The following is a 26,039-nucleotide window of genomic DNA, read 5'->3' on the forward strand; positions in this document are numbered from 1 at the left end:
ATGGATAAGTAAGGTGTTTGCATTTAACACAATATGAAGTATTTACTTTATTCACTGGAACCATGGCTGGAACTTAAACTGAGCTGGTTTGATAATAAATGGAGAAAAATTAATTGGATTGGTTTCCATGTTTGGAAGTGGTGCCAGCTGTTTATGCAGCAAGTAGCTTGTTCTTGTGACCTGTTTCACTTTGTAATGTTTCTTAGGTCATCCACTCCTTGCTTCTGTTATTCTTGAACTGGTTCTGTTTCAATATTAGAATGCATCTTCAGCCCTTTTTTCCCTCACATGTAAAAATGTTTTTAATACATTTTATCATTTTTCCAACAAACAGTAGCAGCAGCAGGCTGGTGCAGTGACCCAGGAAATTTGAAATTATGCTGGCCAAAATTAATGATGGAACCAGATTAGTAGTGCTCAACTTGTAATTATCATTTTTATTTGCTGTCTCAAATACACTCTGAACATTACAAAATACAATATGCTGAAGTCAGTAATAAATTCATGCCAATCTAAGAGTTCAGATATTTCTTAGCATTTTGCCTCTCACATACGTTCCCATTTGCTTGTTAGTAATTAGGAGTTTGGACAGACCTGCATTCCATAACCAAGATCAGCAAAGCTGGGAATAATTGAAAAAGTTCTCAAACCTCCCAACATCCATTCTTCAACAGTACTGTTTTCACTGCTGTTATAAAAAAAAAAAAAAAAAAAAAAAAAAAAACAGCCACACAGTTTATTACACTTGGATAGGTGAGCATGTTCTTCCATGACTTGTTAAACGAAATCCACGAGTGGTATTTGTTATAATTGTGATTGCAGCCTTTCATTATATAACTCTAGTAGTTATTCTTGTTCTTTAACAGGCAAATGTGTGATAGGAAGAGAAACTTCACATAGATTCTAAAACCAGATGTGAGATGAATCCATGGTGGGAAAGCTGCTGACTCAGTTGTTTGGTATTTAAAGGGGGCATCAGTATGATGGCTTATCATCATTTTATTTATTTGTTCTATACAAGATTTTCCAAAATGGTAGGGCATAGAATTTATAACACTCCTATACCTTTATTTTTTTTAAGTCTTTAAATTTTTCTAAAAATTAAGACCTTTCCAAAATTGTAAAACAAAAAAATTTGATTTTTTATGATATTGTGTCACACATGTAGGTACAATACTGATCTCTAACTAAGTGCATTTGAAATTTTGATTCATCACTCTTTTATTAGTCATCACTACACTTTATTATTACACTATCTGTGTTGCTACATCATTCCCTCATATCTGTAAGTTAGAAAAATACTTGGAAAAGTTATATTTTTTACTTGGTTCCCACCCCACGCCCTTCTGTGACACAGTATTACCTCATCATTGCCTAATTGTTTCAGAGCTGCCATGTTCCTCATTATTGCCAGGTTTCCCTCAAAAGATATCACTTTGTATGCCTGGACATCCTCAGAAATGCGGGAAATAGGACAAGATAGTCACAAGGTGCCTCCAATGAGGTGACACGTGTCCTCTCTCAACTAAGGCTGGCAAACCACTAAGACTGAGAGTGAGGCACTGAGCTGAGAGCACCACTCAAGGGAGGGCCTGCGCACAGTAAAGTTCCCACACACTACACATAAGTGAGCAGTCTCATCTCATGATTGGCCACCACCTTCTCATCAGCTAACCTAGCCTAGCCTAACCTAGCCTAACTAAACTAAACTAAACTAAACTAAACTAACCTAACCTAACAACCTAATCAAACTACCCTATACCAAATTACTGGATAGGGTCACTTATTTATTATAATATATTATTTCAGCTAGGTTATGTTTGGTCAGGTTAGTTAGGTTAGGTTAGCTGGTGAGGTGGTGGGCAATCACAAGGCGAGACTTCTCGCACCAATCACAAAGTGAGACTGCTCACACATGCACAGACTATGCGGGGACTTTCCTATGTGCAGGCCCTCCCACCACTCACTCCCTTCCAAGTATTACCATATCACATTCACCCAAAAAAATTTAAGATTTCAACATTTTTCATAGATTTCGGGGTAAAAAGACATGCCACTGATGTAAACAAAAGCATGTAGCTGAGTATGACCTCTAAGTGATATTTAAACAAAGTATTGCACATTTTACCATAAATCTTTATGAAATAATAGTGAAAGCATATGCCTACCATATATATTTTTTGAGAATGTGTCATATTTTTCATTTTTATGGGGTCTCCCAACCAGATGTCCCCCTTAAGAATAAGACTTTCCACACACTTCATGCCAGTTCATTGGTTTCAGTGATGTCATGTAACAATGGAAAATACTGAAGGGAAACTGAATGTACACAAAACCAAAATATTAGTTATTATTATTATTATTATTATTATTATTATTATTATCATCATCATCATTATTATCACTGTCATTATCATTACTATTATTACCTATTATCAAAAAAAGTTTTGAGAGAAAGGAGAAGTTTTTTTAAGAAGTTTTTTTGATGTTCATGGACACAGACTGACAAGAAAGGACTATAGAACATTCTGAAAGTAAAGAGTTTGAAGCAGGTTGTTGGAATGAGTGAGGAATTTCTATGTAAATAGCAGGGCATGTGTTAGGAGTTTGGTGATGGTGTGAGTGAATTGTTTCCAGTCAGAGTAGGTTTGCATCAGAGTTAGGTTACTATGGCTGTTCAACTTGTATAGGGATGGTGTGATAAAGGAAGAATATATGATGATTTTAAGCAGAGGCCTGAGTTTGATTAGTAAGGAGGAAAAGGTATGAGATTAGGGTCAGCTACTATTTGCTGATGATACAGCTCTAGTGGGTGACTCAGAGAGGCACATTTGTAAGAGAAGGAAGCTGAAACTGAATGTTTGTAAAAGTAACGTAGTAATGAAATGTTCCATAAAGATAAGTGGTGAAAGAATTGATGTGAGATTATGGCCTTTTTAGCCATTTTTGGTAAAACTCAATCATTTTGAAATTTTTATTGTGTTTTAAACTTAAACTGTTACAATGTGATGGTGATATCTGTTTAAGAAAAAAATCCCAAAAATGGCTAATTTAGTCCACCTAACATATGCAGAATGATATAATTGACTCTCCAAAATTGCTTTAAATTTTATCTGATTACAATTAGAGTAAAAACTTTAAAGTTTTATGTTTTTTTTTTTTTTTATGCTTGTGCAATTTTTACTAAAATTGTAAACTTGCATGTTTTTTTTCCAAAAAGTGAGAAATTAGGGGAAAATTTGACTGAAAGATTTGAAAAATAAATATTCTATCAGATTATGATGTAGAATATTAAATTGTAATCACTTTAAAAAAGAATGGTTAAAAATTATTAAAATTATTAAAAAGTTATTAAAACGCAATGTTGAAAAAAATTGCTTTTGAGAAAACAGGGTGCAAAGATGAGAAAGTCTCTATGATGCTGTACTATAACCCAACAGGAGTTTAAAGGCGAGTAAGAGTTCTCTCTAGAGACGTTTCTTCCATATTTTTTAAATTTATTTATTTATTTATTTTTTTTTTATTAGTTGCCTGTGCATCCTGTTGTCCTTCTTGAGGTCCTTGTGAAGAATAGAGGTGCATGGCAGGCCAAGACAGCAATGGAGATTGCTGATGATGTAACCACTGTTGTACTCCATCATCACCACAGCTACTATGAGGTCAAGCTTTCCTTTTGTAGCTCCGAGGTGCTTCAGGCAGTGAAGCCATATGCAGCTGTGGAAAGAGTCTGTGTGACTCCCTGCAGACATCTCTTCACTAATTCCAGCTACTCAGGTGAGAGGGAGAAGAATATTTTAATCTCTCAATGGCTTGGTGGTATTTCACCTTTTACTACTGCAGCCTGGAAGAATGAGTGTGTGAGAAACCTCTGCTTTTCAGCACTTGAATAAGGAGATGAGGCCTAAGCCTGCTAGCGTTGGTAGTAATACCACTGTGTCTGTTTCTTAATGTTTTTTATCTTTTCAGTGGTGTGCTCTTGCCTTGACAAAAGGCCTCCTTCCTCTTCTTACATAAGGCACTTGTTCTTGGCATGATGAGGCCAAGTATAAGTGTTCAAAAGTAAGAATAATGAAAAGTGCAACAGAGCAAGGCGCTACACCCTCCTTTCGCTTGGAAGTCCTCAATGGCATTGGTACTGGTAGGCCTGAGCCCTGAGGCAGTGAGGAGATGCAAGCTGTTCAGATATGTCATTTTTCACAAGAAAATTTTTTTTTTTAATATGCCTTAGAGTGGACCTTTAAATGCCGCCATGATGCACATCCCTATTCAGGACCAGCATCTCAGTGGGCTTTTTTTTCTTTTATTAGATTTTTGTTGCCCTTGGCCGGTGTCCCTCCTCCAGTCCTCATCACACCACCAGCAAGAGCATACAAGGTTTGTTAACAACATTTCACCCCTATTTTTTCTACTTACTTTGTCTAGTATCAGTGTTTACTAATAGGTCATATATATCACTGCCATCTGTGTCCTGTTTGTTTGTTTTTTTACTGTACTTGGGTAATTTTTATTTTTTTTTATTTACTTGATGTTTATGTCTTTCACACATTGCTGTCTTCTATATGAGTTACGACATTATTCAATGTATGGTATATATTTTTTTTTTTTTTTTTTAGCCTGATGATACCTTCTGTGAAGGTGAAACATTGCAATCAATAAATTGAAGAAGAAACTCTTGATGTTTCCTTGTTCACCTCACTCATATATATATATATATATATATATATATATATATATATATATACACACACACACACACACACACACACACACACACACACACACACACACACACAAAACGAGATCCCAATGATACAAGCAGTTAGGTTCCATTTGAATTGCTCGTATAGCGAATTCTCGTATAACAAAACACATAACTAATGGTAAAAAAGGGATTTGGTTCTGTGACCCTTGTCAAGATAAGTTTTCAAGCTGAGCATATAATACCAAACACAACAAATGTGTCTATATTACAGAACTATATTACAGCCTGAAAGAAAAAACAGCATATAAAGAACATGATTTCATGTTAATTAACCCAACTGTGAAATACATCATATGATGAACAGGATGTAACTGCAACTTACATCATATGATGTAAAGGCTGTTTTTAAACTTAGCGGCCTATATTTTCTCCCATGTGTTTTGAAATGATGTCTGGCAACTCAGGGTGAGCAAGTTCACGTTTTCTCTCTCTCTCTCTCTCTCTCTCTCATGTGTGTGTGTGTGCATGACAGAGAATATTTGTATGCATATATATGTTTACCATACCTACATCACAAATACCATATTTGCCAGCACATTAGACACATCTCTGCATAAGACGCACCTCTATTTTACACGGATGTTCTGTGGAAAAAAAAACCTATTATGTTTCATCATAAAGTAACTGAAAAATTGTAGTGTGTGTCTATTTACTTAAGTTGTATTTACCTCCACAGAAAGAGGCAGTAGGCACCTTCTAAAATTATGATTACTCCCAGTGAGGTCTAAAGTGCTGGAACAGGGGATGCTGTAAACTTATCATTAAACCAGCTGTGACCTCACGGAACATTTCCCTTTGTGTCTCACAACACAAGGGGGCAGTCACAACCTGCCCTCTAAAGACAACTCTCTTCCTTCATACAAAACTACAAGCACCTAATTACACACACACCCTTTACTCAAAATTCAAAATTATCAAGGCAACTCCTACACCAGCTTCAAAGTCCCAATCTGGGGAGGGGACCGTAAATGTCCCCAGGTTGGACTGCTCTTCTGGTATTGACCATAAGTGTCATGACACCCCTCCTCCACTTTTTCTTCATTAACTTCTGCAACATTCACAGTCTTACATATAATTTTCAATCTGTAGAACACTACCTCTCCTCCACTAAACCTTATCTTATTTTCCTCACTGAAACACAGGTGTCGGAGGCAACTGACAGTAGCCCCTTTTTAGTCACCTCCTACTTATCTCTATCCTCATTTTTAATCCAAAGCTGGATGTTGCATTTATGTACGCAATGACTTAACCTGCTCTTATGCCCACACTCTTGAATCTTCAGAGTTTTCCACCATCTGGTTACAACTACAGTCACTCAAACAAAATTTATCTGTGCTGTATACCTCCCACCTAACTCCTCTGACTATGAAAAATTCTTTGACAACTTAACTTCCAAAGTGGCACACATTCTGACTCTTCCCTTTTCCAGATATCTCCATTCTTGGAGACTTCAATGTTCACCACCAGCTTTGGCTTTCCTCTCCCTTCACTGACCATCCTGGCAAACTTTGCTACCCTCCACAACGTAAAGCAATTGGTGCAACAATCACCCTACTCTTATTCCTGACCATCTTGGAGATACACCCAACATTCTTGACCCTTTTCCTAACCTCTAATCCTTCTGCTTATGCTGTTACCCTCTCTTCTCAGTTGGGCTCCTCTGATCACAATCTCATCTGTATCTTTTGCTATTACTCTGATCCCTCATCAGGATCACCCTAAGCAGAGGTGCCTTTGGTGTTTTGCTCCTGCTAGTTGGGGGAACTTGAGGGGGTATTTTGTTGATTTTTCTTGAAATGACTACTGCTTCCGTGTCAGAGACCTGTCTCTGTATGCCGAGCGCACAACAGAGATAGTGTCTGGCATGGAGGCGTACATTCCTCAACCTTTTTTCTCGACCTAAACCTTCCAAACCCTGGTTTAACACAGCCTGTTCTCATGCTATACATGAGAGACAGATGGCCTACAAAAGGTACTTGAGCTTTCCATCACCAGAATCTCATGCACTTTATATTTCTGCCCAGAACCATGCCAGGTCTATTCTCCAACTAGCCAAAAACTCCTTCATAAATAGTGTCAAAATCTTTCAAGATCTGACTCCCCTCATAACTTCTGGCATCTAACCAAAAACATCTCCAATAACTTTGCTTTTTTCCCTCCTTTATTTCAACCAGAGGGCTCCACTGCTATCACATCTATCTCTAAAGCTGAATTCTTCACTTAAACCTTTGCTAAATCTCTACTTTGAATGATTCAGGGCTTGTTCCTCCCTCTCCTTCACCCTCTGACTATTTCATGTTACCTATTAAAATTCTTCACAATGATGTTTTCCATGCCCTCACTGGCCTAAACCCTCGGAATGCTTATGGACCTAATGGGGTTCGTCCTATTGTTCTCTGAAACTGTGCTCTGTGCTTGCACCTTGCTTAGTCAAACTCTTTCAACTGTCTGTCTGTCCCCATCTACCTTTCCTTCTTGCTGGAAGTTTGCCTACATTAAGCCTGTTCCTAAAGAGGGTGACTGTTCTAATCCATAAAACTACTGTCCTATTGCTTTAATTTCCTGCCTATCTAAAGCTTTTGAATCTATCCTCAACAAGAAGATTCTTAAACATCCATCACTTCACAACCTTCTATCTGATCGCCAGTGTGGGTTCCATCAAGGCTGCTCTACTGGTGCTTATCTGGCTTTCCTTACTGAGTCTTGGTCATCCTCTTTTAGGGATTTAGGTAAAACTTTTGCTGTTACCTTAGACATATCAAAAGCTTTTGATAGAGTCTGGCACAAAGCTTTAATTTCCAAACTAACCCTCCTACAGCTTCTATCCTTCTCTGTAACTTTATCTTAAGTTTCATTTCTGACCACTCTATTGCTGCTGTGGTAGATAGTCACTGTTCTAAATCTATTAACAATAGTGTTCCTCAGGGTTCTGTCCTGTCACCCTGCCTCTTCCTATTATTCATCAATGACCTTATAAACCAAACTTTTTGTTCTATGCACTCCTACACTAATGATACTAAGGATACTAATAATGCACTTTTCCACGTCTTTCCATAGATCTCCAACCCTTCAGGAAGTAAACAGTTAATGCAGGGAAGCCACAGAATGCCTGACTTCTGATCTCTCTAAAATTTCTGATTGGGGCAGAGCAAACTTAGTATTGTTCAGTGCCTCAAAAACTCAATTCCTCCATCTATCAACTTGACACAACCTTCCAGACAACTATCCCCACTTCTTCAATGACACTCAACTGTCCCCCTCTTCTACACTGAACATCCTTGGTCTGTCCTTTACTTATAATCTAAACTGGAAACTTGACATCTCATCTCTAGCTAAAACAGATTCTGTGAAGTTTTTTTTTTTTTTTTTTTTTTTTTTTTTATGTAGGAAGGATACTGGCCAAGGGCAACAAAAATCTAATAAAAAAAAATGCCCACTGAAATGCCAGTCCCTAAAAGGGTCAAAGCAGTGGTCAAAAATTGGTGGATAAGTGTCTTGAAACCTCCCTCTTGAAGGAATTCAAGTCATAGGAAGGTGGAAATACAGAAGCAGGCAAGAAGTTCCAGAGTTTACCAGAGAAAGGGATGAATGATTGAGAATACTGATTAACTCTTGCGTTAGAGAGGTGGACAGAATAGGAGTGAGAGAAAGAAGAAAGTCTTGTGCAGCGAGGCCGCGGAAGGAGGGGAGGCATGCAGTTAGCAAGATCAGAAGAGCAGTTAGCATGAAAATAGCGGTAGAAGACAGCTAGAGATGCAACATTGCGGCGGTGAGAGAGAGGCTGAAGACAGTCAGTTAGAGGAGAGGAGTTGATGAGGCGAAAAGCTTTTGATTCCACCCTGTCTAGAACAGCAGTATGAGTGGAACCCCCCCAGACATGTGAAGCATACTCCATACATGGACGGATAAGGCTCTTGTACAGAGTTAGCATCTGGGGGGGTGAGAAAAACTGGCGGAGACGTCTCAGAACACCTAACTTCATAGAAGCTGTTTTAGCTAGAGATGAGATGTGAAGTTTCCAGTTCAGATTATAGGTAAAGGACAGACCGAGGATGTTCAGTGTAGAAGAGGGGGACAGTTGAGTGTCATTGAAGAAGAGGGGATAGTTGTCTGGAAGATTGTGTCGAGTTGATAGATGGAGGAATTGAGTTTTTGAGGCATTGAACAATACCAAGTTTGCTCTGCCCCAATCAGAAATTTTAGAAAGATCAGAAGTCAGGCGTTCTGTGGCTTCCCTGCGTGATATGTTTACCTCCTGAAGGGTTGGACGTCTATGAAAAGTTAGACATTATGAGTCATCTCCACCAGTTTTTCTCACCACCCAGCTGCTAAATCTGTATAGGGGCCTTATCCATCCATGTATGGAGTATGCTTCACATGTATGGGGAGGGTGTTCCACTCATACTGCTCTTTTAGACAGGGTGGAGTCAAAAACTTTGTTTTACCTACTCCTCTCCTCTAACTGACTGTCTTCAGCCTCTCTCTCATCACTACAATGTTGCATCTCTTGCTATCTTTTTTTTTTTTTTTTTTATGTAGGAGGGACACTGGCCAAGGCAACAAAAATCCAATAAAAAAAAAAAATGCCCACTGAGATGCCAGTCCCAGGAAAGGGTCTAAAGCAGTAGTCAAAAACTGAAGGATAAGTGTCTTGAAACCTCTCTCTTGAAGGAATTCAAGTCATAAGGAGGTGGAAATATAGGAGCAGGCAGGGAGTTCCAGAGTTTACCAGAGAAAGGGATGAATGATTGAGAATACTGGTTAACTCTTGCATTTGAGAGATGGATAGAATAGGGATGAGAGAAAGAAGAAAGTCTTGTGCAGTGAGGCTGTGGGAGGAGGGCTGGCATGCAGTTAGCAAGATCAGTAGAGTAGTTAGCATGAAAATAGCAGTAGAAGACAGCTTGAGATGTAACACTGCAGGAATGAGAGAGAGGCTGAAGACAGTCAGAGGAGAGGAGTTGATGAGATGAAAAGCTTTTGATTCCACCCTGTCTAGAAGAGCAGTATGAGTGGAACCCACCAAACATGTGAAGGATACTCCATACATGGATGGATAAGGCCCTTGTACAGAGTTAGCATCTGGTGGAGTGAGAAAAACTGGCAGACATCTCAGAACGCCTAACTTCATAGAAACTGTTTAACTAGAGATGAGATGTGAAGTTTCCAGTTCAGATTATAAGTAAAGGACAGACCGAGGATGTTCAGTGTAGAAGAGGGGAACAGTTGAGTGTCATTGAAGAGGGGATAGTTGTCTGGAAGTCTGTGTCAAGTTGAGTTTTTGAGGCACTGAACAATACCAGGTTTGCTAGGCCCCAATCAGAAATTTTAGAAAGATCAGAGGTCAGGCTTTCTGTGGCTTCCCTGGGTGAAATGTTTACTTCCTGAAGGGTTGGATGTCTATGAAAAGATGTGGAAAAGTTCAGGGTGGTATCATCAGAGTAGGAGTGGATAGGACAAGAAGTTTGGTTTAGAAGGTCACTGTTGAATAATAAAAAGAGAGTGGGTGACAGGACAGAACCCTGAGGAACACCACTGTTAATAGATTTAGGAGAAGAACAGTGACCGTCTACTACAGCAGCAATAGAACGGTCAGAAAGGAAACTTGAGATGAAGTTACAGAGAGAAGGATAGAAGCCGTAGGAGGGTAGTTTGGAAATCAAAGCTTTGTGCCAGACTCTATCAAAAGCTTTTGATATGTCCAAGGCAACAGCAAACGTTTCACCAAAATCTCTAAAAGAGGACGACCAAGACTCAGTAAGGAAAGCCAGATCACCAGAAGAGCGGCCTTGACGGAACCCATACTGGCTATCAGATAGAAGGTTGTGAAGTGATAGATGTTTAGAATCTTCCTGTTGAGGATAGATTCAAAAACTTTAGATAGGCAGGAAATTAAAGCAATAGGATGGTAGTTTGAGGGATTAGATGGTCACCCTTTTTAGGAACAGGCTTAATGTAGGCAAACTTCCAGCAAGAAGGAAAGGAAGATGTTGACAGACAGAGCTGAAAGAGTTTGACTATGCAAGGTGCAAGCATGGAGGCACAGTTTCGGAAAACAATACGAGGGACCCCATCAGATCCATGAGCCTTCCAAGGGTGTAGGCCAGTGAGGGCATGGAAAACATCATTGCGAAGAATTTTAATAGGTAGCATGAAGTAGTCAGAGGGAGGAGGAGAGGGAGGAACAAACTGCTGTTTTCATGCCAACTGCTCTTCTGATCTTGCTAATTGCATGCTTCCCCTGCTCCAGTGGCCTCACTGCACAAAACTTTATTCTTTCTCTCGCACCTATTCTCTCCACCTCTTTAATGCAAAAGTTAACCAGTATTTTCAATCATTCATCCCTTTTTCTGATAAACTCTGGAACTCCCTACCTGCTTCTGTATTTCCACTTCCTATGACTTGAACTCTTTCAAGAGGAAGGTTTCAAAAGACTTATCCTATAATTTAAATGAGGAAAATGAACACACCCTGGAAGAGGTGGATATGGTGGAAGTTCTGATACAAGAAATCTCAGAGGAAGAGGTGAACAGAGCACTGAAAGGAATGAAAAGTGGAAAAGCGCCAGGTCCAACAGGAATCATCAGTGACTTAATGAAGAAAGCGGGTGTTATAAGAGAATTAATTATCAAGGGTGTTTAGAGCCATAATTGACGAGGGAGATATTCCTGAAGACTGGAAAAATATGACAGTGCCAATCTATAAAGGAAAAGCAGATGCCTTGGAATGTGGAAAATATAGAGGAATTAGACTATTAGAACGGAATGAAACTGTTCGAAAAGGTATTAAAGGAGAGGCTGAGGAAATTGATAGAAGTGGATAGTCGACAGTTTGGGTTTTGCCCAGGAAGATTAAGAACAGATGTAATTTTTATAATGAGGCAAGTACAGGAAAAGTTCAGTGGAAGGAAGAAGATATTCCATATCTTTGTTGATCTGGAGAAGGCAATCGACAGAGTGCCAAGGAGAGCGACTGAGTGGGCACTAATGAGACAAAAAGTACCCAAAAGGCTCATGACTGCAGTCATGTCTCTGTATGTGTGGAATCAAGATCAAGGGTGAAAACATTGGCAGGAACATCAAGGGACTTTGACATAAGAGTGGGAGTACACCAGGAATCAGCTCTTAGTCCACTACTCTTTATCACAGTAATGGAGGAGGCTACTAAACTGGCAAGAGGAGATGGCCCATGGGAGCTACTCTATGCTAATGATTTGGTATTGACAGCAGAATCAAGGGAAGAAGTGACTGACATGTTTAATAAGTGGATGGAGGGGATGAAGCAGAGGGGACTGAAAATAAACATGAAGAAGACAAAACTAATGGTGACCGGAAATGAAGCTAGAGAAAGAATTCAGTCAGGAAAATGGCCATGTGGATGTTGTGGAAGAGGAGTGGGGAGCAAACTCAAGTGTTGTGTACCAGGTGTAATAGAGTGTCACCAATGATGCTCAGGTCTGAGGAATCTCAGAGGGGCGCAGAACTTTGTATGTCCAAGATGTGTGCAGGAGGAGGGTGGTGGTGACAGTGGTGATGATGAGGATGTCGAATTGGAGGTGTGTTGGAGGAGGTACAACAGTTCTGCTACTTGGGAGATATGTTGGACCGTGAAGCAGGTGTAGAGAGAACAGTAAGGGTGAGAGTAGCAGCTGCATGGGGAAGATGGTGAGAAACTGCCAGTTTATTGGTGAAACGCAGCATAAAACTGAGGATCAGGGGAAGGGTATATGAAGCTTGTGTCAGATCTGCTCTTCTGTATGGAGCAGAAACATGGGCACTGACAAACAGACTGACAGATATTCTATGTAGCTGTATCTCAGCCAGATGCTGAGATACATGGCAGGAGTGAGGTGCAAGATGGGAGCTCTAGCAGTGAGGTGGCGGAGATGTGTGGAGTTGAAGACCTTTCTGTTGAGCTGAGGAAGAGAAGACTGAGATGGTTCGGACATGTAAGAAGGGCAGAGGGAGGGGTGTTGAGCGACGTGGAGGAGGTGACGGTTGGAGGCCAACGGCCAGTGGGAAGGCCAAAGAAAAAGTGGAGGAAGTGTGACGGAGGATATGAATTTGTTGGGAATAGAACATATGGTACAAGATCGCCAGTTGTGGAAAGCAGTCATCGCCCATCCAATCCCACCCTAATGGGAAAATGTGGACATTAAATGAAAATGATGATAATGATGACATCCTGTAATTTCTGACTATTGCTTTCACATTTGTTTGGGGACCAGAATCACAGTGGGCCTTTTTTTTTATTATATTTTGTTGCTCTTGGCTGGTGCCCCTGCTACATGAAAAAAGAAGTTTAAACCTTTTGTTTCACTCTAGATTACTTTTTAAATGCTTATTTAAACTTATTTGCATATAAAAATGAGGAATAAACAAAAAATAAATAAAACCCCCAAAATCCAATAAAACCCATAAAAATCCAAAAAAACAATAACCACCCAAATAAAAGGGGTTGGATTAAAAAAAAGAAAACTGGGTTTTTTTCAATCCTGCTTGTGGGCCACCTTATCAAATGCTTCCTTTAAGTCCAAATAAACACAATCTGGCCATCCTTCTCTTTCTTATACTAAATCTATGACTCAGGAGTAGAAGCACATTAAATTTGTCACATACAACCTTCCTTTTCTAAATCAAAATTGTCTGTCTATTAATATCTCTCTCTTTTCCATATATTCACTCCACCTTTGCTTCACTATTCTTTCACACATTTTTGCCACTACACTTCTTAATGACACTGGTCTATAATTAGATGGTCCTTCTTTGCATACATATTTATATATAAGAACTATATCTGCTTTTTTTCCAGTCTTTAAGCACCACTCCTTCCCTTAATGAAGTTATGATGAGTTTGTAAACCTTGTGTGCAAGTTGATCTCTGCATTCCTTCAGCATCCAATTAGATACTCCATAGAATGATATTTTGGAAATCAAAGCTTTGTGCCAGACTCTATCAAATGCTTTTGACATGTCTAAGGCAACAGCAAAAACTTCACCAAAATCCCTAAAAGAGGATAACTAAGACTCAGTAAGGATAGCCAAAAGATCACCAGTACAGCAGCCTTGACGGAACTGATACTGGTAATCACATAAAACATTGTGAAGTGATAGATATTTAAGAATCATTGAGGATAGATTCAAAACTTTAGAGAAGCAGCAAATGAAAGCAATAAGACACTAATTTAAGAGACTAGAATGGTCACCTTTCTTAGGAACAGGCTGAATTTAGGTAAACTTCCAACAAAAAGGAAAGGTATATGTTGATAGACATCTGGAAGAGTTTAACTAGGCAAGGGGCAAGCACAGGGGCACAGTTTCAGAGAACAATAGGAGGGACCCAATCAGGTGCATAAGCCTTCCAAGGGTTTAGACCAGTGAGGGCATGGAAAACATCACTGCAAAGGATTTTAATAGGTAGCATGAAGTAGTCAGGCAGTAGTGGAGAGGGAGGAACAAGTCCTGAATCATCTAACATAGAGTTTTTAGCAAAGATTTGGACAAAGAATTGAGCTTTAGAAATAGATGTGATGGCAGTGATGCCATCAGGTTGAAATAAAGGAGGGAAAGATGAAGCAGCAAAGTTATTGGAGGTGTTTTTGCCTAGGTGCCAGAAATCACGAGAGGAGTTAGATCTTGATAGATTTTGACAGTATTAATAAAGAACAGACAGTTGTTTAGGTCATGTTGATATAGGCTGGTCCAGCTGAACAAAGCCTGTGTTAACTTGTACTATACAGGAAATGAACAGGTCAATCTTGACTACTTTTTACATTTTTTTACATACATGTACATATATACACTTTCTTTATCAATATGATATAAAAATAAATCTTGATATGTAAAATAAAAAAAACTGCTTAGGCAGCTTTTTTTTGTTTGGGGGGGGGATTTAGGTAAGGTTATTTAATGCCAACCCTGCCAACAAGAGACTGCTGTGGAAATTACAAATATTTGGTGGGCTGAGAGGAGCACTCTTACATTGGATCAGTGACTTTCTGAGAAGAAGGGAAATGAGAACTGTGGTAAAAAGATAGGAAGTCATCATGGAGAGAGATAATTAGTGGTGTCTCACTGGGGTTAGTACTTGCACCAGTTATGTTTGCTATGTGAACGATATGATAGAAGGGGTGAATAGCTACACGAGTCTATTTTTGCTGATGATGAGAAAAGTGAAGAGGATAGCGGATTGTGAAGCTCTACAGGAAGATCTGAATGTGATCTGGAATTGGAGTGACACTTGGAAAATGGAGTTTAATGTAAAAAAATGTGGAGCACTGAAGTTTGGACATAGCTGTGTGAGGCCAATCTTCAGTTATAAATTGGGTAATGGAGGAATAAAACTGAAGAGTGAAGAGAAAGACCTTGGAATTACTGTCACTGATAAGCTGTCCCCAGAGATACATGTAAGAAGGAAGACAGGGGAAACATGTAATCTGGTGAGAAACATAAGAACAGCGTTCAACTATCTGGATGAAGAGATGATTAGGAATTTAATTGTGATAATGATAAGACCTCATTTGGAATATGAGGCAGTGATATGGTTTCCCAACACTGAACAGGACAAAGAAATTAGAGAGAATACAACAGGCAGCAACAAAGTTGCCTCCGACCCTATCAGACTTATTGTATGAAGAGAGACTAAAGAAACTAAACCTGCCCTCCTTGTAAGAGAGAAGAGAGATAAGTGACCTGATTATCTTATATCAGATTTTGCCAGGGTATGAAAAACTGGACTGGAGTGATTTGGTAGTGAGAGACTTTATAAGCACAAGAGGACATAAGAAGAAGGTGAAGAAGGGTGTGTAGAAGGGATATTAAGAAGAACAGTTTCTTGTAAAGGACTGCAGGAATCTGGAATGAGCTGCAAAAAGAAGTAGTAAATGCTATAACTATACGTGATTTTAAGGGAAAACTGGATAAGAGTAGATATCAAAACGGGACAGCATGACCTTAAACTCTTCCCATAAAACATAAACCACAACTAGGTTTTTTTATATTTTTTTTTTTTTTTTTAAGTAGGAGGGACACTGGCCAAGGGCAACAAAAATCCAATAAAAAAAAAAAAAAAAACACTGAGATGCCAGTCCACCCACTGAGATGCCAGTCCCCAAAATAGGGTCAAAAGTGGTACTCAAAAATTAAAGGATAAGTGTCTTGAAACCTCCCTCTTGAAGGAATTTAAATCATAGGAAGTGGAAATATAGAAGCAGGCAGGGAGTTCCAGAGTTTATCTGAGAAAGGGATAAATGACTGAGAATACTGGTTAACTCTTGCATTAGAGAGGTGGACAGAATAGAGGTGAGAGAAAGAAAAAAGTCTTGTGCAGCGAAGCCACAGGAGTGGAGGCACGCAGTTACCAAGATCAGAAGAGCAGTCAGCATGGAAAAAGCAGTAGATAACTAGAGATGCAACATTGTGGCAATGAGAAAGAGGCCGAAGACAGTCAGTTAGAGGAGAGGAGTAGGTAAGACAAAAAGTTTTTGACTCCACCCTGTCTAAAAGAGCAGTATGAATGGAATCCCTGCCAGACATGTCAAGCATACTCCATACATGGACAGATAAGGCCCCTGTACAGAGTTAGCAGCTGGGGTGGGAGTTGGGATGGGGGGGAGATGAGAAAACTGGCAGAGAAGACTCAGAATGCCTAACTTCATAAAAGCTGCTTTAGCTGGAGATAAGATGTGAAGTTCTGTTTTGATTATAAGTAAAGAACACTCCTAAGATGTTCAGTGTAGAAGAGGGGGGACAGTTCAGTGTCATTCAAGAAGAGGCAACAGATATCTGGAAGACTTGGCTGGACATCCACAAAAAGATGTGGAAAAGTGCAGGGTGTTATTATCAGCATAGGAGTGGATAGGAAAAGAAGTTTGGTTTAGATCACTGATGAATAATAGAGAGTGGGTACCAGAACAGAACACTGAGGAACACCATTGTTAATAGACTTAGAACAGTGACTACCTACCACAGCATCAATAGAACTATTAGAGAGGAAAGTTAAAATGAAGTTACAGAGAGAAGGATAGAAGCTATAGGTTAGTTTGGAAATCAAAGCTTTGTGCCATACACTATCAAAAGCCAAAATCCCTTAAAGTGTGTGTATTTTCTCACATCTGGTCTGAGGCAGCACTATGGCTGTACAGTACCATCACATCTAAAACCATGTGTGTATTTACCTAATTGTATTTACCTAGTTGTATAGTACAGGGTTCAAGCAGGGTTCATAGTGTCCTGTCTCCATGTCTATATTTATCCAGAATTTCCTTAAATTTATGCGCATTTGGTGCTGTAACTTCTTAATTTAGATCATTCCAGATATCCACAGTTCTATGTGGGAAAACTACTTCTTGATGTCCCTCAAACAGGGACTCTTCCTGATCTTCTTTGAGTGCCCTCTCATCTGTCCAGCTTCATCTTCTTCCAGCAACACCAGGTTCTGCTTGTCTATCTTCTCAATGCGGTTAACTATTTTATACATCATTATTAGATCTCCTCTTTCTCTTCAAACTTGCAAAGTTGGCAGTCCCATTTCCTTCAACCTCTCTTTGTACATTAGGTCTTTCAGCTCTGGTACCATCCTTGTAGCTGCCCTCTGAATTCTTTCCAACTTCTTTATGTCTTTCTTCATATGCAGATACCACACCACTGCTGCATATTCCTGTCTGGGACATAGCATAGTGGCTATAATTTTTTTTCATCTTAGTCTTATCCATGTAATGAAATGCCACCCTAATATTTGTTAACATCCTGTACGTTGAGCCAAATATCTCACTTATATGCTGTTCTGGGGTCAAGGTATCTTGAAAAAACATTTTTTTCCTTCTTATTCATCATTATTACTTCTTCCTCCATTTTATAGTCCCATGCAGGTCTTCTTTTACTCTTTCCCAATTCCATCACATGTCATTTCTTAGCAATGAATTCCAATTTCTACTTCTTGCTCCACCAATAAATCTTGTCAATATCTCTTTGCAACTCCATACAATCAACATGGCTCTTTATTACACTCAACAATTTTGCATCATCATGAAACAGATTAATATAACTGCATATCATTGATGTATATTTGGAACATAATGGGTGTTAACACTGATCCCTGTGGATCAGTGTTTGTTGTTACATTACTTGAACTTGAAAAGGTGTTCCTGATCACAGTTCTCATTTATCTATCCTTTAAGTAGTCTCTCATCCATTTTAGCATTGTCCCTCTCAGTCCTCCTATATGTTTTATCTTCCACAATAGTCTTTTATGTGGAACTTTATCGAAAGCTTTTTTTGATGTCCAAGTACATAATTTAGTGGCTCAGTCCTTTCTTCCTTTGTGTATTGGCACTATATTTACTCTCTTCCACTCTCTTGGTACTCTTCCCTCTATCAGTGAGCTGTTAATCACATCCCAAATTGGCTCCACCACTTGTTCTCTACATTCCTTTAGTGTCCAACCTGACACTCCATCAGGCCCCATTGCTTTTCTGGCATCCAACTTCTCTAACAATTTGCCAATTTCATGTTTTTGCACCAAGACTTCCCATAATCACCCCCTGCCTCACCTCCTCATTTGGTTCTGTAAAACCCACTTCCACATTGAAAACAGACTTGAAACTCTCATTCATAATTTCACTCATCTCTTCTGCTATTTGATATATCCTTCCTTCCTTTACTATCTTGTTAATGGTCTCTCTGCTTGTCATCTTTCCATAAAAAAGTTTGGGCTCTTCTTCACATTTCTTTACCACATCCTTTTCAAATTAATTCTCTTCCTTTCTTCTTATTCTAACATACTCATTCCTTGCCTCCTTATACTGCTCTCTATTATTTTAATTTCTTTGTTTCTTCCAAGCTACATCCTTTCTCTTCTTAACTTCTGCACATCTGGCATTATACCAAATATGTTTGCTTCTCCTTACTTTATATACAGGTACATACTTCTGCACACCCTCATTGTACTTTTTTCAAGAATGTTTCATATTTCTCTTGCACTGTCTTACCTTGTATAAGTCCCTTCAAATCAATACTCCCAAAGAATTTTCTTAACTCTATAAAATTTGTCTTTGCATGATTTAGTTTCCCATTTTTATAATCCTCCTTACATGGTAGAACCTCCCAATCTTGCAGTACCACATCTAACACCACATGGTCACTTTTTCCCATTGGGCTTAAGTATTTAATGGTTGGTTGGACTGGGCTCCAGTTTTTTTTTTTTTTTCTTTTTTTATGAATACCAGGTCTAATATTGATAGTTCCTCCTCCCCTCTGTATCTTGTAAATTCCTCCACCCATTCGTCCATCATATTCACCATAGCTAACTGTAGCATTTCTTCACTCCACAGTCCAGCATTTCCATTAACTTCTATCTCCTCCCAGCTAACATTTTTGCAGTTAAAGTCTCCCAATAGTAGTATTTTACTGTCCTTCCTTATCTTGTTGTCTGGGCACTTCAACACTTCCTTTTGCATTTCCCTATGATCCTCCAGCCTCCATGTATTACTCTTCGGTGGCACATACGTTAATATGATCTTCCTCCTTTCTCTCCCACTGGTCCTGATTGTTATACCTAAGACCTCCACCATACCATCTCCATATTGCGGTTCTTCCATATATATATATCATCTCGAACCATTATCAGTACTCTTCCTCCTCCTTTTCCTTTTCTATCTATCCTCCAATTATTATATCCCTCTTCCTTAAAGCTTAAATGGACTTCCTCTTTTAACTTTGTCTTAGTTAGGCACAACATATCTGGTCTATATTCCTTTAAGCAATCTCTCACTTCCAGTACACCTGAAACTAACCCGTCTATGTTTGTATACATTACTCTTAATATACTATTTATCCCACCACATGCAATTTGTCTGTCTGGTGCTGAGGTTCTTTCATTTCTTGTTCCCCTTCCAAAGTATACCATTTCCTTAGTCTCATATCTAGTACCCTCCAATAAAATTTCCTCTTCTTGGTCTCTGTCATTCTCTTGTTTTTTTTTTCCTTAGCTTCATTTCTCATTTCTCTCTCTTTTTCCCTTTCTTCTAAGTTAACATCTCTTTTTACCCAAATATTCTTATATTCTGAGCTTTCAGCCAGCTTCCCAGTTCTTGCTAAGATCTTCTCTACTGCAACTTGGGATCTCATTCTCACTTTTAACAGTCTTTTACCTCCTTCACCATATTTCCCAATTCTACGTGCATCTTCCACTTCTTGTTCCAGTCCCTGTTCATCATCTTGGACTATTGAAATAATTTTCTTTACTAACTCCTCTGCTCTCTCCCTGACAGACTTTACTGGATTTTTCTCTTGCAGTCCAAAAAAGACCATACATTTCTTCTTATTCACTGTGTCTCTCACCAAAACCTCCTTTTCTTTAATTACTTAAATTACGGTGTCCATGGTCTTTTCCTGTATTTGTTCTTTAACCACCTCTGTGAAGCTAACTTTTTCATCCTCATGTTCTTTCTTCCAAGCATTTCCCAGTTCCTCCAGTTTGGCTTCACATACTGTTCCTTCTACTTTTCCTGCACTATCCTCCACCTTTTGTTGCAGCCCCTGCAGAGTTACTTCGTATTCATTACACTTAGTCTTGAGTATTTCATTTTCTTTCTTTAGTTCCTCCATTGCCTCTTTCACCTCATTGTTTATCTTTAGAGCACTCTCACGTTCACTATGCTTCTTTCTCAATTCTTTGTTTTCCATAATAAGTTTGTCCTGCTTTTCTAAAATCCATGAGATCAGTTCCTTCATGCACCTAATTTCTTTCTCTACACTGATTATCCTCCTCATATTTCTTTCTCTTCTCTGAATCCTGAAAAATCCCTTTCTCCACTTGCCTCTACCAGTTGTCTCAAGCCCACAGGGGTTTCAATAAAATGTGCCTTCTGTATCACCTCCTTACTTGGTTTGTTTACAAACACATCACGATCAATGGTGCCACCTAGATCTTCCTTTCCTTCAATTTCTTTTAACCTCAAAATACTCCTTTATGCATTAAATTTGGAGACAGGACACTCTGTAACCCCTTCTCACCCTTGCATATGCATTACTAGGCCTCATTGTTTTGTCCAGATCTAGTAGCTTGCATCTTCAGGAGATCTAGCACCCATGTCCGAACAGCTGGCCGGTGTGTGTGTGTGTGTGTGTGTGTGTGTGTGTGTGTGTGTGTGTGTGTGTGTGTGTGTGTGTGTGTGTGTGTGTGTGTGCGCGCATGTGTGTTTCTCTCTCTCTCTCTCTCTCTCTCTCTCATGCCCTCCCCTCCCTTCCAGCCTTTCCTCCCTATTCCCTCCCTCTCCCTTTCCTGACCTCCCTCCTTCCATCTGTCTCACCCACCCTCTCTCTCTCTCTCTCTCTCTCTCTCTCTCTCTCTCTCTCTCTCTCTCTCTCTCTCTCTCTCTCTCTCTCTCTCTCTCTCTCTGTGTGTGTGTGTGTGTGTGTGTATTTGCCTAGTTGTATCGTAATAAACAAGAGCCAAAGCTCATTTTGTTCTGTCTCCATAACCATATTTATCTAGTTTCTCTTTAAACATGTGCACACTATTTGCCACAACCACCTTTTCCTTCAAATCATTTTAGATTTCAATAGTTTGATACAGGAAGCTGTATTTCTTGATGTCACTCAAACATCCACTCTTCTTTATTTTCTTCCCATGCCCCCCCTCATCTGACTCTCTCCCTCCTCCATCTGTGATACCAAGTCATTTCTGTCTATTCTTTGTATATTGTTATTAAATCTCCTTCTCTTCTCTCTTGAAGTGTTGGTAATCCCATCTCTTCAAGTCTTTCTTCAAAGCTTTAGTCTTTCAATTCTGGTACCATTTTTTTTTTATAGTTCCATTTTATTTTCCCCTTTGTATATTAGGACTATGTTAGCTCTTTTCCATTCCCTTAGTACTTTCCCTTCTTTTGACAAGCTGTTGATTATATCCCATATGAGTTTCTCTATTTGTTCTCTGCATTCTTTTAATATCCATCCATTTACTTGAATCTGGTCCCATAGCTTTTTTAACATCCAGCTCTTTGAGTAGTTTCTTGATTTCTTCTCTCTTTACTTGTATCTCCTGTATTCCCTCATTCTGTAATACCACTTTAGGTGCCACAAAACTGGTTTCCTTTGTAAACACAGACTGAAAACTCTCATTCATTAGTTCACTCATTTCTTCAGTAGTTTCTTAACTTGTTTGTCATCCCTATGTTTCATTTTTCCATTTACATATCCGTAGAAGAGTTTGGGTTCTTCCTTGCATTTTCTTGATGTCACTTTCAAAATTTCTTTTTTTCTCTTCTTATTATACCATATTCATTCCTTGCCTTTCTGTATTCTTCCCTAGTATTTCTGTTCAGTTTTCTCATCATTTTTCTCCATGCCCTGTTGTCTTTTCTTTTTTTTTTGCTTCTACATCCCTGGCATTATACTATTCATGCTTCCCAATTTTCATTTTATAATTTGGTGCAAACTTTTGCACTCCTCTCTTTACTTGCTCAAAAATCTCTCATATCTTTCTTGCACTATTTTACCTTCAAATAGCTCTTTCCAGTTAATTTTTCCATAAAATGTATTAAGCTCTGCAAAGTTTGCCTCAACATAGTTCTATCTCCCATTTCTAAATTGTTAATTCCTGTGCAACAGTTTCCTCCTGTAGTCCTATTTCTATTGTCACATGATCACTTCTTCCCACTAGATTCAGACAATGTATACTTGGTCTACTTTCTGGGGTTTTCATAAACACTAAGTCCAACTGTGATGGTTCTTCTCTGCATCCTGTACTTTCATTCACCCACTGTCTCATTATATTCACCATCATGGTATGCACAAGTTCTTTGCTCCATGGCCCAACATTTACATTCACTTCCATTTCCTCCCAGTTAATTCCTTTAGTGTTGAAGTCACCTACTAAGAGAACTGTTACTTTTCCTTATCATTTCCTCTATGCTATTTCTTGTTTCTAGTTGCATAATATTATATCTATTGGTTTCCCATGCATTATTTTTCGGTGGTATGTACATCACAATATCTTTCCTTTTTTCACTTCCTTTGATCTTAATCAATGTGTGTGTGTGTGTGTGTGTGTGTGTGTGTGTGTGTGTGTGTGTGTGTGTGTGTGTGTGAGAGAGAGAGAGAGAGAGAGAGAGAGAGAGAGAGAGAGAGAGAGAGAGAGAGAGAGAGAGAGAGAGAGAGAGAGAGAGAGAGAGAGAGAGAGAGAGAGAGAGAGAGAGAGAGAGAGAGAGAGAGAGAGAGAGAGAGAGAGAAATACAAACAATCCTAAGAATTGTAAAGTTGAATGAGACTGATTGACTGAAAATGGATGGAAGGAGAAAAAATGTGAAGAAAATGGATGGAGGAAAAATAAAAAGGAATAGGGGACAGGAAAAGAGAATGCTTATTTCACAATACTTCCTCTCTCTCTCTCTCTCTCCAGCTCTTCACTCACTTCTCACCCTTGCTGCTTGTATTTATTCTTTCTACTTTCTCCCCATCCTGCCATCCCCCTTCACCTTTCCTCCACTTCTTTGCCCCATGTATTCTCATTCCCTGGTTATGTTCCTTCCCCACCTTTTTCTTTTCCTTGCCCTTCCTCTTTCATCTTGTCTCAAACCTCCCTGCCTGTTACCTCCCCTCCCCCTTATCTGTCAGAGATAAAGGACAAGGAAGAGAAAGGGGGAGGAGGACAAGGGGGGGGGGAGAGAGAGAGAGAGAGAGAGAGAGAGAGAGAGAGAGAGAGAGAGAGAGAGAGAGAGAGAGAGAGAGAGAGAGAGAGAGAGAGAGAGAGAGAGAGAGAGAGAGAGAGAGAGAGAGAGATTTTATTATTCATAACAAAATTTGTGCTTCAACTCCACATCTATAGGCATAGGCGTTTGTCCTAGATCCACATTAGACACGAGGTAATTATCAGATACTTTTTTCAAGAAAAAATTGTGTCTAATACACTGGCAAATACAGTATATACAACCAGAATGATCAAATGACACCATCAACACTGCTCACTGCCTGCTAGCTCATTAACAAACTGCGCAACCTTAATACATCACCCTGCCTGAACTAATGTAAATGATGAACTAATATTTGATTGTCCTGTACTTTTCTATGCAATCTTTCATTTTATAATGGTAAAAATTATTTTTGAGAACTTTTTATGTCAATAATTGCACACCACGGACATGACCACTGGAACCCTATTGCACAGTTTATGGGTCAAACACATAAAATGTGCATAACACTCACCAATACAAAGTTAGGGCTGATGTACACTATAAAGACGGTCACACTCAAGTCATGATCAGCTCATGGTCCAGTCCTACGTTATTACATGCATTTCGATGGAAGCATTCACAATGGTGCTTACGGTTGATATGCATGTAATAACATGACTGGACCATGACTTGAGCATAATCGTCACTATAGTGTGCATCAGCCCTTATTGCGTCGCTCACCACTCTTATGCCTCTTAACAATTTTTACCTTCTTTGCAAATGTTATTGGTACTCTAGCTTGCTTGGCCTTACTGACTCGCACCAAAACTCATTGGCCACTTGGAAAGCATAATTATAATTAGCACTTGAGAGACAATATAAGGCACAATCTATATACCATATGGTCAGTCACACACAACACCACACCACAGACAGCAAATGAAAGAACATGCCAGCAGTAACACTGTAACACATCCAAACACAAATCAGTCACATAAAGCACGGTACACTACAACAGTGGGGGGTAAGAACTTACAACAAATGAAAGAACACGCCAGCAGTAACACTTTAACATATCAAAGCACCGATCAGTCACATCAAGCACTGTATACTGTACAATAGTGATGAGCAGGAGCTGATAACTTCAGTATTCACAGAATCGGCTCCTTGGACTGGCGGATCCATCAGAACTAGTTTCACAGGGAATCAGTACAGTGTGGCTGGCAAGTACCTAAGTTTTGGAACTGCCAGCGTGCTTCTTGGTGGTTACCAGGGTGTAGTGGTTCCAGGACTCATCTAGAATATTGGCGGGGATGATTACCAAATACTGACTCCTGGTCCTGAGAGACCGAGGCTCTGGGATGGATACAGTAAGTGCACCATTTAGATGTTTACTCTTACTTCACACAGGATTTGTTCAATAATATACATGCTTGGGTTTATATCAACTCGCAAATTCAGTGGAATGTCTCGTGAAGAGGTGTTTCATCACGTTTGATATATATATATATATATATATATATATATATATATATATATATATATATATATATATATATATATATATATATATATATATATATATATATATATATATATATATATATATATATATATATATATATATATATATATATATATATATAATATACACACACACACATACATATACATACATATACATATATATATATATATATATATATATATATATATATATATATATATATATATATATATATATATATATATACACCACATGTTATGACATCATAGGATATCTGCCAATCAAAAATAAAAAAAATAATTACGCTTATGGCAACACTAAATAGGTGCCTACTTCTGGCAAGTACGAATGAAATATTTTCATATTGTTTTGCTATTTCTTTGAATACTGGATGCAGGGACACATTCATATTTCATTGTACTACATTACTTCATTCATTGTTAGATACCATTTGCAAGACTTCCTAAATAATGTTAATGATAACATACATATTTAAATACTGCATAACTGTTTGAGTTGTAACTCATGCATATCTGCCATCAGTACTCGTGTGGAACTGTTATGGCAGAACTGGCTCCAAGACTCAGAACTGGTTCCAAGCGATTCTCAGCAGAACCATCTGAACTGATTCTAGAGATAGTTCCCACCCAGCACTACTGTACAAGTACTGTATTGTAAATATGATGGCAAGCAAAATAAGTATGAGTATAACGATGGGCAATAAGGCCACAAGACTTGAGAGTCTGAGAGACACCAAGTTCAGTTTAAAAGGACTGGCAGGAGAATGCATGGTAGATAGGGGACAAAGGACAGGTGCATGGTTCTCTTCCAGCCCTCACAAACTCATCTCTGCACATCTGAATCATCACACATCACAATACAGCCCAGTGCACGCCAGCAGATTTGTAAGCAGGAGGGTGCAGGAAGGTGCACATTTTAAATTTATCATTGGATTTTTGCAATCATATAAAACCTCTCTAAACCAAACCCGAATAAGCCAAACATCAGATAACCCAAACGGCCTTATCAACCTCCTCAGCCAGTCTGCCCAGCTCCACTCCATCTCCAATCACACCAGAGCCACCAGCCATCTTTGACTT

General features: G+C 39.0%; 2 protein-coding genes across 6 annotated transcripts in view; one reads left to right on the forward strand and one right to left on the reverse strand.

Moving 5' to 3' along the window:
- Positions 1-26,039, reverse strand: part of LOC135092995 (probable ubiquitin carboxyl-terminal hydrolase FAF-X) — a 301,879-nt gene that overhangs the window by 267,649 nt on the left and 8,191 nt on the right. The window lies entirely within an intron of this gene.
- On the forward strand, positions 3,600-12,920 carry LOC135096492 (uncharacterized). The gene is made up of 4 exons (XM_063998005.1): positions 3,600-3,774; positions 11,836-12,135; positions 12,217-12,360; positions 12,571-12,920. Exons 1-4 carry the CDS (start codon positions 3,600-3,602, stop codon positions 12,918-12,920), a joined length of 969 nt encoding a protein of 322 aa, XP_063854075.1.

Source organism: Scylla paramamosain, chromosome 3 (assembly GCF_035594125.1).
Source record: "Scylla paramamosain isolate STU-SP2022 chromosome 3, ASM3559412v1, whole genome shotgun sequence".
Taxonomy (NCBI): Eukaryota; Metazoa; Arthropoda; class Malacostraca; order Decapoda; family Portunidae; genus Scylla; species Scylla paramamosain.

Excerpts from the sequence above, each read along its gene's own strand:
- LOC135096492 (XM_063998005.1), top strand. The coding sequence starts at position 3,600 with ATGGAGATTGCTGATGATGTAACCACTGTTGTACTCCATCATCACCAC. Across the intron at positions 3,775-11,835 it reads CACTAATTCCAGCTACTCAG|GAACATCAAGGGACTTTGAC; the intron begins GTGAGAGGGAGA and ends AAACATTGGCAG. Across the intron at positions 12,136-12,216 it reads TCAGTCAGGAAAATGGCCAT|GTCTGAGGAATCTCAGAGGG; the intron begins GTGGATGTTGTG and ends AATGATGCTCAG.